The sequence below is a fragment of the Arachis hypogaea genome, chromosome 1 (genome assembly GCF_003086295.3).
Source record: "Arachis hypogaea cultivar Tifrunner chromosome 1, arahy.Tifrunner.gnm2.J5K5, whole genome shotgun sequence".
Taxonomy (NCBI): domain Eukaryota; kingdom Viridiplantae; phylum Streptophyta; class Magnoliopsida; order Fabales; family Fabaceae; genus Arachis; species Arachis hypogaea.
Window position 1 is genome coordinate 10,203,907 of NC_092036.1, and position 15,720 is coordinate 10,219,626.

The 15,720-nt window shown below is 26.7% G+C and overlaps 3 protein-coding genes across 5 annotated transcripts; all 3 read right to left on the reverse strand.

The window, feature by feature from the left end:
* Positions 1–1,925: 1,925 nt before the first annotated feature.
* Positions 1,926–4,395, reverse strand: LOC112795844 (uncharacterized). 2 transcript variants are annotated; one of them, XM_025838031.3, is made up of 2 exons: positions 4,163–4,395; positions 1,926–3,629 (listed from the first exon to the last, which is right to left on the reverse strand). In XM_025838031.3, exon 2 carries the CDS (start codon positions 3,537–3,539, stop codon positions 2,118–2,120), a length of 1,422 nt encoding a protein of 473 aa, XP_025693816.1. In that variant the 5' UTR covers positions 3,540–3,629; positions 4,163–4,395; the 3' UTR covers positions 1,926–2,117. The 2 variants fall into 2 exon arrangements, with proteins under 2 accessions (XP_025693816.1, XP_025693821.1); XM_025838036.3 differs by having other exon boundaries at positions 1,926–3,665; positions 4,163–4,393.
* Positions 4,396–4,607: 212 nt separating this feature from the next.
* Positions 4,608–8,314, reverse strand: LOC112795862 (uncharacterized). 2 transcript variants are annotated; one of them, XM_025838042.3, is made up of 5 exons: positions 7,728–8,314; positions 6,386–6,443; positions 5,968–6,051; positions 5,654–5,795; positions 4,608–4,977 (listed from the first exon to the last, which is right to left on the reverse strand). In XM_025838042.3, the coding sequence occupies exons 1-5, from the start codon at positions 8,221–8,223 to the stop codon at positions 4,699–4,701; spliced, it is 1,059 nt and encodes a 352-aa protein (XP_025693827.1). In that variant the 5' UTR covers positions 8,224–8,314; the 3' UTR covers positions 4,608–4,698. The 2 variants fall into 2 exon arrangements, with proteins under 2 accessions (XP_025693827.1, XP_072093392.1); XM_072237291.1 differs by lacking the exon at positions 5,968–6,051 and having other exon boundaries at positions 7,728–8,301.
* A 4,721-nt stretch (positions 8,315–13,035) lies between these two features.
* Positions 13,036–14,328, reverse strand: LOC112719023 (protein GOLVEN 7-like). Its single transcript, XM_025770246.2, has 3 exons — positions 14,163–14,328; positions 13,884–13,921; positions 13,036–13,505 (listed from the first exon to the last, which is right to left on the reverse strand). Exons 1-3 carry the CDS (start codon positions 14,254–14,256, stop codon positions 13,296–13,298), a joined length of 342 nt encoding a protein of 113 aa, XP_025626031.1. The 5' UTR covers positions 14,257–14,328; the 3' UTR covers positions 13,036–13,295.
* Between the last annotated feature and the right edge of the window lie 1,392 nt (positions 14,329–15,720).

The following is a 15,720-nucleotide window of genomic DNA, read 5'->3' on the forward strand; positions in this document are numbered from 1 at the left end:
TGAGGGTGATTGAAAAAGTGAGTTGGTAATGAAGTGGCAGCCTAATCTGTTATGTTTCCCGTAATATTATATTACAATTTGTCATTTAAAAAAAAAAAAAAAAAAACCCTGGCCAGTGAGAGTGTCCTAATGTGAAGCTTTAGATTTCATGGTTTGCATTGCAAGATACTATAATGATATGCAACAAACACATATATAAATATAATAAGGTGAAGAAAAAAGAAAAGAATTAAAGTGAGACTGAAACTTGTCTTCTTGTCCCCTTAATTAACCTTTCAAATCAAAGGTTTTTTTTTTTTTTTTTAGTTATGACATTCTCAAGTTTAATTTTCAGAGAGTAATTTGCATATTTAAATTTTAGTTTAGAGACTAATATATATATATAACATAATTTTATCATGTTAAAATGTAATTAACCCTTATAACGGTTAGAAGTCTCATGGTTTTATGCATACATTTATAATTTATTATATATGGTCATAATAATAACCCTAATATTTATAATGCATATATTTCTTTAATAAAAATAAAATAATAATGTATATATTTCTGACCAAATAAAGAAATAATTCTGGTAATTAGTAGCCATGAGTGAATTGATTGATGGAACTCCACCAACATGAATAGAGAGGAGCATTGTCACGTTATCTTTGGAATATTTTCGAGTTTCCAATAGAAATGATATATAAATCATTTAAATGAACATTTTCAGAATTTATATATATAAAAGTTAGATAATTAGATAATTTAAAATTAATTCATCCTAATTCAATTTAGTAAGAAATTTAAATACTAAATATAAATTTTTTGTTTCAATTTTTCAGGTATTTCCTGATTCAACAAACAAAGAATTGATCTGTTGTAAAGACCATTTTAAGTACCATTTACAAGGTTCTAAAAATTAAATCGGTTATCGAACTGATATAATTAGTTAATTGATTTTTTAACTAATTTCTTAATTTTTTATTGATTCGCTGTCAAATTTTTATCTTGAACCAGATCGATTTAGTGATTGATTTCTGGTTAACCGAATCGAATCGGGCGATTTGGTCCAATACTCATAACTATGACCATTTGTGTTAAATGATTAAGACTCTCAAATGAAAACATGTTGGTAATATAATTTGAAATAATTTGCTAATCTTACACCACAAGATATATAATATGATGTTACGTATAACTTAAAAGTTCTTATAATTGAGATATAAAGCAAGGCATCTAGGTCCATTTCAACAAATCAAAGTAACAATAATTAATATGTGTGTGATTATCTATGAACAATGGAAAGCTAAACAGCATACAAGTGTTAAGATGCATGTGAGTTAGAGTAAAATTTGTGTCAAGAGAAACCCTTTTTTATGTGTGTGATTCAGTCACATATAAAGAATAAAAGCAGGTAGAGGCCAAGGCACATGCCTGTGAATGATAGACAAAGGTTAGACATGGAAATTAAAATACTCTTGAGGCTCAAGTTTCATAGAATGTTAATTGAAAATTATGAGGATGAGGATTCTTAGTTACTCTCTACCTTTGGATTATGTGGGCAGAAAGAATGAAACATTCTTAGTCACACCATGAAATATCTCTCTATTATGGGTGTTTTTTTTAGTGTTCTTTTAAAGGTTTTTTTTTTGGTCATGTGATATAAAATTGAAGAATTTTTAAAATTTTTTACGGTATCTTTCGGTCTAACAAACTAAAATGATTGTTTCAGTCACTTTAAATCCGAAAAATTCCGTTGCACTTCAATGTACTCCAACCCAAAAATTAAAAAGAAACCTAGTTTTATTAAAATACATATTAATATTATCTTGACTCAATGATAATCTCTTAAGAGATTATTTTCAGCATTAATCCAATTATCCTCTGTTCCAAGGTCTTGAAATCCTTGCTCAAAGATGTGATTATTTTACACTGGATAACAATTTAAAGCACAAGTAAACCCCCAACATCAATGAAGATATGAATAAAATGTGTCATTACAAGTTTATGTCCCTAGATCGAGTATTATGAGTTTGAGCTTTACAATTAAACTTTTGAAATGTTTACATAAAAACAATTCAAGAAGTTACAAATTTTCAATTAGTACTGCAGTGCAGAAACTGGATGGTAAGACATCATATCTTGCTTATGGAATTTATCCATGATTCTGGAATCACTGATTTCAATTGCATGAGAAATGAATCGCAATGATCCGAAACAGGAGAAATCTGAGGCGATACAGCAGCAATAAGAACGAAATTTTCACCATTTCTTACATCTATCTTGTGCAGTTCACAGAAAACTTCATGCAAATGGTTTTCCAGGGACTCATAGAAAGACTTGCTCAGAGGAATGACATTAATAACAAGAATTCCGTTTTCGGACAGAATTGATTTAGCAGCAAGAAGAACATCCCTTCTAACAAATTCCAACGGCGGCGAACTAGTGCCGTTTCGTATGTCTCTTGAATCTAAATCTACCATAACAACATCAAAATTATGGCTGATCTTGGCATCTAAAAAGTGATCAAAATCATTATGCTCAGAACTAGCAAAAGAACTACCATTGTACATCTTTTTGTGGTCTGCAATCTTCTTCGTAAATTCAATTCCATCTCCGATAACAACTCGAATGGATTCATCAGCTTCCAATCCAAAATAGTGCTTTGCCACACTCAAAACTTCGCCATCGTTCTCCACACCTGTGACCTCAAAACCCAATTGAGTTGTCAAGAAAGTAAGCAAAGCTCCACCTCCAACCCCAAGGCATAAAGCTTTTGGTTTAAACCCATCTTGAATTTGCCTTGCAATGTTTTCGCTGATCAACGAAAGACTAGCCACCATTGGGGCCAAGTAAGGATGCACCAAAACCCGATGATCAAGCATAAACTCCACATCTTTGATGCTTACACCATCACAACTATGATCTGTTTCTGGAACTATATGAATCTCTGTTTGAATCAAATTAGGCATCCTCTTAAACCTCAACCGCCTTCGAAACTCTCTTTTAAGGCTACTATGATGAACACCATTCTCACTTTCCATTTCAATTTCAACATCTTCAACCAACATCTCACCAACAAGATATCCAACGCATCGATGAATTACTACACTAGAAATTAAATTGTCTTCATAATTCAAAAGGGCTATCTCAGGGATACCATTCTTGAACAGAGATCTAGGAGACAAAGCCAAGAGAAGAGGCTTAGACCACACCTCGAATCCCTGCTGATGCAATGAACATTCTAATGGACGATGATAAATATTCGATGTACAATCACCCTCCTTGGGTTGGTTTCCTACCAAAATTAAACGAGATATTCCCTGAGAACTATACAGAAGCTGAGAATGACCTGATTTGGTAGAGAAGATCCAATCCGCTTCACGGCCATCCGGAACTAACATGCCACCAACTTGAGGGCTGTCATCAGCAGGTTGGATATGCGAGTCAAGCACAGCAACTCGGAGCAGCGAATCTGAACAAGATGGATTCGGTATAGTGAAGCAGATAAAGCGAGAAGGATGAATGCTTTCGAATGCTCCTGCTTCAAGGGCCATCACTATAAACTCATCTAAAACAATTGATTTTAACCATAATTATCTCTTACATCATTGCTACTCATAACATCACCACACCTAAACTTGCACCTGCTCAATATATTGGAATCAACGAAACAAATACACCTTGAGAACGTAAAGGAAAATACAAAAATAGGGTAAGTACAAATGAAGCCATAAGGATGGATAATTAAACATAAAACAGAAAGCAAGTATCAAGCAAAATGTTAAATCAAACAAAAAACAGCTAGATGCAAGTTATTGCAGTGACAAGGATTTTAAAAACAAAACCACAGATACACTCATATGAACAAAGCAGATACAAATATGCAAGTACTGTACTTAATTCATGCAATGGCCAGAAGCTACTATTTTCTTTTTCATGATTATGATACTCATGTATCCATCAAAAGCTAGAAATCGAAAATGAAAATGAAAATACAAAATCAAATCATTCATTCCATTCAATAGGTGTCTCTAATTTCTTTCGGGCATTTCATCAAACACCTGGTATGCAACTGTGCAAGTAACCATAACAAAAACTAAACTAAAAGAGAGACTCAATTCTCAATTAAAAATTAAAAAAATTAAATTTAAAAATAAAAAAGACATAGATTAGCTACCGTAGTGAGAGGTGATTCTTAAACAGTGATGAGGTCTGTAGCATAAGCTTGCTACGATCCTAAGACTACTTGTTTTTCTTTTTTGGTGATACTGGAATCCTAAGACTTGAATACTATACGTGGTTGTTATTTTATTTTTGGTTGCCCAAAACCTTAGTCCGACTAATGATTAATCTGTCGTGAATCGGATTTCCATTTGAAAATCTATCATTGGCTATGATTGTTGCATACACAAGGTGAAATTTAGACCTCAATACTTATTTAAGTAGACGAGTGACTCAACCAACTCAAGTTAGTTATTTTATTTTATTTTTTTACTGACAGGAGTAGTTTTTTTATATATTGGGCTTATAGGATACACTTTACTTGGGATTAAAGCCCAATAAGGGCCCAAAATAAATCAGTTTGATTTTAAAAAACATGTCGAAAAAAAATTATTCACAACTAAGTACAACAAATATGCATTAATCATTGAGTTATTACATTGTTTTTAAAAGTAAAAAGAAAAAAAAATGGTGATAGTGACATGATGTTAATTAGATATGCCTCCAAGGTCTTTCAGCTAGTCTCACACAATCACTATGCCTATAACAATGAAGAAGATGGTCAATGGTCAACCCTGCAGCTTGCATGAAAGAGTGAACAATAACTGGGCCCACAAACCTAAACCCACGTTTGACCAAGTCCTTACTAAGGGCCTCAGATTTTGGGCTTCGCAATGGCACATTTCTTGGGTACCTGTATCTGTTTATTATTGGTTTGTGGTTCACATACCCCCATATGTAGCTACTGAATGATCCAAATTCTCTCACAATCTGTCCACAAATAATAATAATAATAATAATAATAATAATAATAATAATAATAATAATTTAATAATTTCTCATTAACAAAAATAAATAAATAACTAGGATGAATAATATTAAAATTAATGGTCAAAATAATTCTTAAAAAATTAATTATACATCAATCTTTAAATTAATTTTTAAAAGATATAACTGTGAATCAAATTATTTTTTTATGAATTAGATGATAATACGTTAAATTAAACGTCACGTGGCATGTTAATATAATGTTTGACTTATGGGTAATTTTTCAGATGCTATTTTGACCATTAATTTTGAAAAAAAAAATTGTTTTATCCTTCTACAATGTTGGATCATATTATACATGGTGCTTTTTTAATTTGTAAAAATTAGATGATATTATTAATTATATTGTATGTATGAAATTTGAAAGTTTTTTTTTTTTTGATAAAACATTTTGGGAGGTTAATGTAAGTATGAAAAAAATACATTAAGTGATTTAATTTTATTTATAGAAATGAAGTTATCTTTTCTCCATCTACTACCACAAGATAATTTGAGTCTTAAGAAATAAATACTTCAATTATGGGTTCAAAACTTCAAATAAATAGTATATATAACTGCTTAAGAAATTGATAAAAAAAATTGTATAGATATGAATATAATAATAAAAATGTGTACTTGCCTTCATTATGCATTTAGCATTGTCTACTATGCACATGATTCTACTATCTGCTAAAGAAAGTGCCTTGTTTGATATTATGTCCATGATTTCCTTTTCCTCCATTTTTGCAACAATATTTGGATCAAACTCAGCAAAAACTTCTCTGTGCCAAACACATATAATAATCTAATTACTATATATACCCATATGTATTTTTAATATAATTACTTAGAAAAAATAATTAAAACTTAGATACACAATTATTAGGAATATTTACATAATAATAATAATAATAATAATAATAATAATAATAATAATAATAATAATAATAATACCTAAGTGTTTCCTTTCTTTTTAGAATTTCTGTCCAATTGTAATCAATGAGCAATCCACACAATGCTAGCAGTTCAAACAATTTGCTGTTTCATAATAATTCAACCAACAATATAATCAGGAGACTTTAATTAAGTTGGAATCAATAATGCATTATAGGTTGTTGGTGTTTTTTTTTAAATAATTTTTTCTGTTAATATGTCTTTATTGATAATTACATATGTGCCAAAATATTATTGTTCTATTCTATGTTGTTAGTTATGATATACTTAAGAAAAAAAGACAACCTCTTTAATTTTTTTATTTTTTAAAAATGTAATTAATTAGGAACTAATTTTTTTATAATTATAATAAAAATGAAAAAGATAAAATAATAGGCTAAAATTATAAACATGTTATTATTAAAAACTCTATACTTACTTGTCATCATAAGCTGGAACTCCCCAGCATTCATCATGAAATTCTATATACACCTTATCTGCAAGAAGAAAAAAAAATTATGCTACTTTTTCTATTGTTCTATGTCAGCAATAATATTCAAACACAAGTTTTATGTTTAATTTGTATTAGTTAATAAAAAATTATAAATCTATAATGTTTTTGTGTAAGTGTATATAATCTCATTCATTCCATATTTAATATATTAGGTGATTAAAAAAAAAAGAACATTGTTAGAGTCAACTTATAAATAGTTAGAAGTAGGTGGAACCCAACCATATATAGTTGAGGAAGCTATGACTTAAAATTGTATATATATGGTAGTGTTTTAAATTTTTTAGATGAACATCATAAATGTTAGATCCAACAAGAATTTGGTCAACACTATTTTTCTATTTTTGTTATTTTTATTGTAACTGATTGTAACAAAGTACCAACTTTAATTTCATTATTTAATTTACTTCTTCAGATAAGTAATTAATTAAGTTAAGTAACATAAAATAAACAACTAAATTCAAGGCATGATTTGACATTTGAACTAAGTAGAAATAAATTAAACAATATGCTCTATTGAATATATCTTCATTACATAAAATAGAATCTTATGATAATATAATATATAGAATAGAGACTTGTTTTCAGAGGGAATATAATAATAATAAAAATATGTTTTGCATTTTTTTTAATAAATATTTAGAAACAAACCAATCCAAATAATATACAATTTCTTAGCATTATGATGAGTGGTGATGAGAACTTCAACTTAATTATTAGGTAATTATATATCAGATTATATTCAAAACATTCAAATCATTATTTTCGTTTAAAAGTTAACAATTGATGAGAGTAACAAAAGTTATAGTTATAAAATTTGTTCATTCCAAGAGAAAAGAAAGAGCCTAATGATATATAAAATTTTATTGGAAAAAAAAAGTTAATCTTACACACAAGATTCTTATATACTAGTAGATAGGGTTAACAATATATACAATAATAATCTCTATAATTAATAAAACACAGCCAAAATCTCTATAATTAAAAAAATTACTTTTAGGCCATAGGGGTCACAAAAGTAACAATATTACTACTATTGTATACTAGACTCATAATAACCATCATTTAATTAAAAAAATAACTATGTTACATATACCTAAAAAATAGTTACTAATTTAACTATTTATATAATAAATATATTAAAAATAAATTAAAAAATATATATATTTATATATAAATAGATAATGACTGATTTAGTAGCTAAATTTTCGTGGGCATACAATATTAATAAGATAATTAAAATGGAAATAAAATTGATCATAAATCATACCACTATTCTTTGTGATCCAATTGCATCTTCTCAATTCACCAGGCTCATCATCATCATTGTTGAGTAATATTGTTAGTGAACTTGGTTGTTGTTGATGATGAACAATTTTAGGCAGTGAGTTATTAATATTAACCTCGTCATCTCTAAGAACTTCATGACTAGTAGTTTGTGGTGAAATCAAACGCAATGCCAATGAAATCTTCTCATCAAGTGGAGTAGTATTAGTGACCGAATCATCAGCTTGAGACAATGAATCATTTGAGTTTTGAGACAAAGACAATGATATTGAAGACAAAGACAAAGAGGAGTTGCTTTTTTGAAGACCAATTGGGTAAACTTTCTTTAAGAATTTTGGGAAGAAACTTTGGCTCAATAATGCTTTATGATTATTATTTTTATTATTATTATTATAATTATGATTATTATAACGTGTTTCTTTCACACTCTTGCTCTTCTCAAGAACATGTTTTCTTACACTATTTGATTTAGACATCATAGAAAGAAGAAGAAGATGATGAAGAAGAAGAAGAAGAAGATGTTAAATTGTGTTGTGTTGATTGTGGGATTCAAAAAAATTAAAGAATATGGAGGGTTTTTATATGGAAAATAATATAGCATTTAAGTATGTAACAATCAATGATGTCTAAGGTGGTTGTTAAAATGTGAGTTTCATGCAATATGGAATTTTTTTTTTTTTGAATGTTTGGTTCTTAGGGTTCAAGCAAAATTTAATTATTGTGTGAGCATATAGCATTGGCAACTATTTTTTTTTCTTTGAAATGAAACTTCTGACAATGGCCCACTGAAAACATATTATAAAGTATGTAAGATTACATAAAATCTTTGTATTGAAATATAAAAGGTCCATATTGATATATACTAATTATAGTGTATATATATATAACTATATATATATATATATATATATATATATATATATATATATATTAATTATAAGTAGACTAAGACAGTTGATGGCATATATAATATAATGATTTTATGGTCAAACAGCACCATTATATTTAATTAGCTTCTTTTATATATAATTCATACAGGAATCTAAAAAAACAAAATATTGGGTGCTTTCATATATATATATATATATATATATGGCATTTTTTTGGCTGGCATAATTAATTTGTATTTAGTGGTGGTTCTGGTAATTCTAACGATTTTGAACCGCTATTATCACGTAGCTATAAAAGGCATAATTTATGTTGAAAAATTAATTTGCAGTCAAACACAGCATTGAGTGTGCAACAAGAGAAGAGGCTAAAGCAAATGGGTGCAACAATGAGGAATGCAGGGTCATACATAGAGGCTGAAACTGAATCAAGAAAGAGAGAAATTGGCAAGAAAGGTTATGGAGAAAATGTCTGTGGAACAGTTATCTAATCTATTGTCATTCTACAACTCAATGGGCCAAATTTGCAATGAAGTTTTGGAAATTAAGATTCACGGCCTTGAAATTGTCAATGAAATGAGTGTGTACCTATGATTTTGTTGACCATGGTTGATGTAAATGTACTAAGTTAGGTGTGTGCTTTAAATTAGGTGATGTGCTCTTTATTTTTTTGGTGGGATTTTGATGTGTACAGAAAATTAAATGATGAGAATCAATGTATAATATTTGGATAAATTTAGAATAAAAAAAGTAATTAAAATAGAGTTGATTTTTTATATTTTGTTTATGGATTATGATTTTTTTATTGTGAAATTTTAATAAAAAATTATTTGTTTAACGCGATAAAAATTATCTTTTTAAACGATAAAAAATATAAATTTTATTCGATAAAAAAGGGCAGTTTGTAATTGCCATTTTAAATAACATGAAATGTCAATTTAACCTTATAAAAATGACGGTTCAAAAACGTCGTTTTAACCAATCAAAACAACATTATCAAAGTAAAAATAGCAGTTTGAACTATCGTTTTAATTCTGGAAATAATGGCAGTTTGAACCGCTATTTTAACCAACTAAAAAGTGTCATTTTATTTGGAAATAATGGCGATTTGAACCGTCGTTTTAATCTATCCAAAAATCATCATTTTTATCAAGGTAATTATTGCGGTTTTCTAAAAATCGCCGTAATAACTAAAATGGTGCCCAAAATAATAGCGTTTCTTGGAGATGCCATTTTTGGTAATAATGACGGTTCTAACCGCCGTAATTTCCAAAAATAACCGTTATTTTAACTTTTTTTTGTAGTGTATGGTTATAATAAGATATGCTATATTTTCTTTTAAATTAGAAAGAAATTTCATTACCGCTTATGAAATTAATTTTAACCTTAAATCTTTTTTGCAATAATCCACACCACATTTTTTATTTTTTATAAAAATTCTATAACTTGCAAGATTACATATATACATTTGTATATTTTAAAAAATAAATAGACAAATATTATACTAATATCATTAATTGGTATGTCACACATTTGTATATCGTTTCCTCACTAAATTAAAGCTGGAACATGATTCACACGTTATTATGAAACGTATATAGATCCGTTTAAACCAAAGTTAATTATCAAAATGATACAAGAAATTTTATTCATCATTATCATTAATTGGTTTTTATAATTAAGACTCCTACAATATAGGGTTTCTTTTTTCGTGCAAGATAGAATCTGTTATATATAGGGGTTTCCTTTATCCTTTTTGGTTAGGCCGGAATTTTTTTCATTTAATTAACTTTAGCTTAAGTTTCAGTTTGATATAATTCTAAATGTTGCAAATTTTGGTTTAAAATTTTATAAAAATACTCTCTAATAAATTTTTTAAGTTCATTATTATTGAAGAGTAGTTACTATAATTTATTTTAATTCTTTTAAAATAATATATAATTTGAGTTTCTTGAAAAATCAAAATTTAATTATTTGGTTACTATTGTATAATATATATTTTTTTATTGCATGTTAGACGACTTTAAAACAAATATACACTAAAAATCACTAATAAAATCAGTCACTATTATTCTAATTATTTTAGTGATATATTATTTAATTAATAAATAAACATATATACAAATTATACATATATATTGAGTACTCCTAACTATTTATTCGATAATGTTAGAGAGATAATGCAAAAAAAATCCAAATTTATTTTATTTAATATCTATTAATTCTAACAATAATTAATAAATATTAAATAAATAAATTTTTAACTATATTTATTAATTTTTTTATTATCAAATATTTTCGTTATTAATCTAAGACAATAATAATGAGAACTCTTTTTAGTTGCAGTGTTTTTCTCAATGCAAGGTGGTAAAGGGGTCCGCCATGGCATTACATTCTTAATTCTTACTCTTAAAATTAAAATATTATATTATTATTATTATTATTAGTATTGTGCCTTTAATTCTGAGACATACCTTTGGCCTGCAAAGACAAAGATATACCATCCTTCATTCTTCTTCATCTTCTTTTTTGTCCTTAGTCATTTAATTTCCCCTTGAAAATTCTTGCAAAAAATTATATATATATCTTTGTTCTTTGATACAATCAATCAGCTTATCTAACGTGAGATTGAGATATTAATGATTTGATGTTGATTGTATATATTACATTATTTAAGTATCTATATGAGAGGATATCACGTGGAAGATAATATTATTAAAAAATATTTGGTAAAAAAAATAACAAAAAAAATTAGAATTTATCTTATTTAATATTTATTAATTATTATTAATAAATATATAATATAATATTATAGAATTAGATATTAATTAATATTATTTTTGCATGCACACCAACTAGAAAAAATGAGCATTGTTAATTAACGGTTATTAGAAAATAAATACTTTACACATGGATTTGAAAACATAATTATTGAAACATTTTAAATAAAGAGTAATTCAAAGATAATATGAGAGTGACAAATATTTTAAAACAAAGGAATAAACTAATAAAGTGAAGAAAACATAATAACGGACTTTAAAGTATAAACATCTATCCATAAACTTGAAACCAACAATAAAGGCATTTAGTAACCTTTAAGGATTTATACAACTAAAAGTTTTGTTCTATTAATGCCCAAAGTAACGTAATCCAACCGAAACTAGAAAATAGAGTTTAAATATATTGTCTAAGGTCTTAATAAACTTTAATAATTATTAAATAAATATAGGCTTGTTAAGTCGAGCCATATTACACTCAAATTTAGCTCATAAAAATTATGTTTGATTCACAACTCAATTAAAAATTTAAGTTTAATTACCAAAAATTTATGAATTAGTTCAAATTATCAATTATATATTATCTATTTGTCAATTATAATTTATGACATCTATTATAATTATATATAAAATTATATTTATCTGTAAAGTTATATTATATATATATATATATATATATGTGCATGATTAAATTATATATAATCTAATCGAGTCATAAATCGATGAGCGAATTTGTTCAAATTCAAATTCAAAATTTAGGCTCAAACTTAAGTCAGACGTTCATATATGTAATTTTTTGAGTTATTAATAAATTGAGTTCAAACTAACTTATTGAATTGATTTGATTTATTTTTAATTTTAACTTTATGTATGCATAATGAAAAGAAAAATCATAAAAATATCCCTTAAGATATATTTTCATCCACAATAAATGTTTGAATACTGATATTGACACAAGATACGATACGACACGAAATACGTTAACACACAAATTTTAAAATTTTATAAGATACGGAGATACTCATATGTGTAAAATATGAAATATTTTTTAGAAAAATAGTAATGATATTTTGATATTTTATTGATATTAAAAGATAAATTAATTTTTTAATTATTTTTAATATTTTATTTTGATTATATAAAGTATTTAAAATAGTTTTTGTTTTAATAAATAATAATATATACTATTTCTAAATTTATTTCAACAATACATGTTAAAATTAAAATAAGGTTGGACACACTGACATGTGATGATATTTAAGTGTGTCCAAACATGTTCGAAGAATAATTTTTTAATTTTTATTAAGACATGACATATCAGACGAATGTCGATGAATATCATATTCGAAATATGTCCGACACACGAATAATACAGCAACTCAACAAAATATCCGTACTTTATATATTTTTATATTACACATCTCCTTATTTTAAACTCTATTTATCTCCCTTATTTTATTTTATTTTTACCAAATTCCACAAATATCCCTCGATTGTTTTATCTCCGTTATTTTAAAACTAGAAGCTAATCTAACATGCATGAGTACAAAAACATTATACTTCTTGATTAATTAACCGGAGAATGACTATGCTAAAGGAGTAGAAAAAAAAATAAAAAATAATATAGTCCTAGCCAAGAGTTATTGCTATTAATTAGCTAACAAAAAGTTGAAACAAATTAAATACTGAAGGAACAAGTTAAAAGTAAAATACACATCACTTTGATTTGACATGTTTAACCTTACTATGAAAATCAAGATACAAAACACTCGTCTCATATATCATAGACACAAAGCATAAACAAAAACAAAAGTTCGTTTGAGTAAAAACAAGAAAATTAAAATATACCATATATTTCAAAATGAAAATATGAAATATATATTATATTCATTTGTTGTTCTTAGGTGGATGGTGCCTTGGTGAATGGTAATCGGCAGTAAAAGCCACAAATCCTCCATCAACAATCTCACCACCCAAACGACTCCTTAAACTTCTCTTCTTCTTCACATATTTTCTTACATTCTCCTTTCCACTTTTCTTATTGCCTTCAATTTCAACTTGGTCTCCCATCACCTTACTAGTGTTTACAACACTAACCTGTTTAACAAGTTCCTAATCATAATTAATATATGCTAAATCACCTTCTATTAATTTATCCAAATAAAAACACCTCATTTTTTAAAATATGTTTGGTTAAAAGGTAAAATATGGCTAAAATTTTGTATATACAACATAAAATTTATTCATAAAAATTTTAATTCGATCTATTTAATTTTTATGTTAAAATAATATTTACGAATAAAATTAGGGTGAGATAGAATTTTCATAAATGAATTATTTGTGTAATTTTACATATTATTAAATTCATGGATAACAAAATTTCATCCATTTTAATCTCTAACCAAATATATATACCCTTAATTATTATTATATAAAAGAAGATTAAAAAGATAATATATATAGTAAACAAATTACCTTTGTAATAACAGGAATGACATTAACTTCAGCTCCACCTGCATTTTATTTTCACGTTGAATGGTCAACATTTGAGTATCATAATCATATAATAATGTATTCTTACAATTATTAGAACAAATAAATTCTAATTATTTATATATATAGTTAAATATTATATATATGAGTGACTATTAATACATATATACATAATAACACTATAACAGTATAAATAATTAAAAAAAACTATATAAATATATGAATAAAAACATGAGAGATAAAGATTTAAATTAAAGAAACCTGAAGGGTGCAACCGAGCATTGGAGAAGCAAGAAGCACTAAGCAATAAAAATAAAACACAAAAAATGCTTCTCTTCAACATCACCATGACCATGTATGAATGTGTTTGTTTAATTTTTTCACTCTACTCTCCCTTTGGTGTATATATGTTTCTCCAAAATTCATAAATGGCAGAAAAGAGGGAATGACTCCAAAGGAACAAGTTGCTATTTATAATTAATCTAGTGTTGTGTTGATTTAATTATTTTAAAAAGAAATTAATAAAATAAAAATAATGTTAGTATAGATATACGTACACACCTATAGCTAGCTATATATTATTAAACCCTAAGTCAAAGATAGGAGCTATTCTTCCAACATTCGCCTTCTTCAAAATGTTTTCAAATCCCCATACATTCATCTAATGTCTCAGATGAATCTCATGCATAATAATAACAATAATAACAATAATAATAATAATAATAATAATAATAATTCAAGTCAAGGAGATAGCTTATGTGGTTCAAAATTACTTCCAATGAAAATAGATGGAGCTGCGAACCGATTCTTTGTAAGACTGTCCCGGTAAACGTTAAAAAAAAAAAATTAAAGATGCAGTTTTTTCTATCGATCTTTATTTTGCTTTTGGAGATGATGGAATTATGATAAAAATGAAAGTATGAAGAGTCAATAGAATATTTGTACAATGTATACAATAGAGGTTTATGGAATATTAGAGATATAACTATTAGTGTTATTTTTTTTTATTAGCTGAAACTTTTGGGATGAGTGGTATCATAACATGATATTAGAGCGTTAGATTCGAAAGGTGGTGAACTCTAAAATCAATTTAAGCTTTTGGGAAGATGTTTATTATTCCTAGTACTCGGATGGTTATTTTAGATAATATAGAGATGTTCATTTTGTAACTCAATAACCCATTATACACATTGTACAAATAGTCTATTGTCTCTCTAACGAGATCCATGACAAAATTCTTTTAGTTTTATTGGAGAATAATCAAAGTAGACATTATCACTGCGATTAAAAGCTTCTTTGGGGAGGTAAATTGCTTAAACATTTCCATCATACTCATATTTATTATCTTATTCTAAAAATTCAGCATGCTACCACTGAGATAAATCAGGCCTATTAGTCTTAGCAGTGTGGGATATAAAATTATAGTTTAATTACTCTTTTAGTCTTTATAGTTTTGTAAAATTTTTAATTAGATCTTTATACTTTTTTTTAATTGGATCCTTATACCAATTTTTTTTAATTAAGTCCCTCTTAGTAGTAATTGGCTTAATTTTATAGGGATTCAACTAAAAAAAATTGGTACAGAGACATAAATAAAAGAAAAAAAGTGTAGGAACCCAATTAAAAAAAAATTGGTACAAGGACTCAATTAAAAGGAAAAAAATATAGAGATCTAATTAAAATTTTTGTGAAACTATAAAGACTAACAGAGTAATTAAACCTAAAATTATCTAAAAAAAATTTGTGCATAGAATGCAAGGTGTGATTAATAGAGTTATTAGTGATTCGCAGAATGTCTTTATAGAGGGTCGGCTCATAA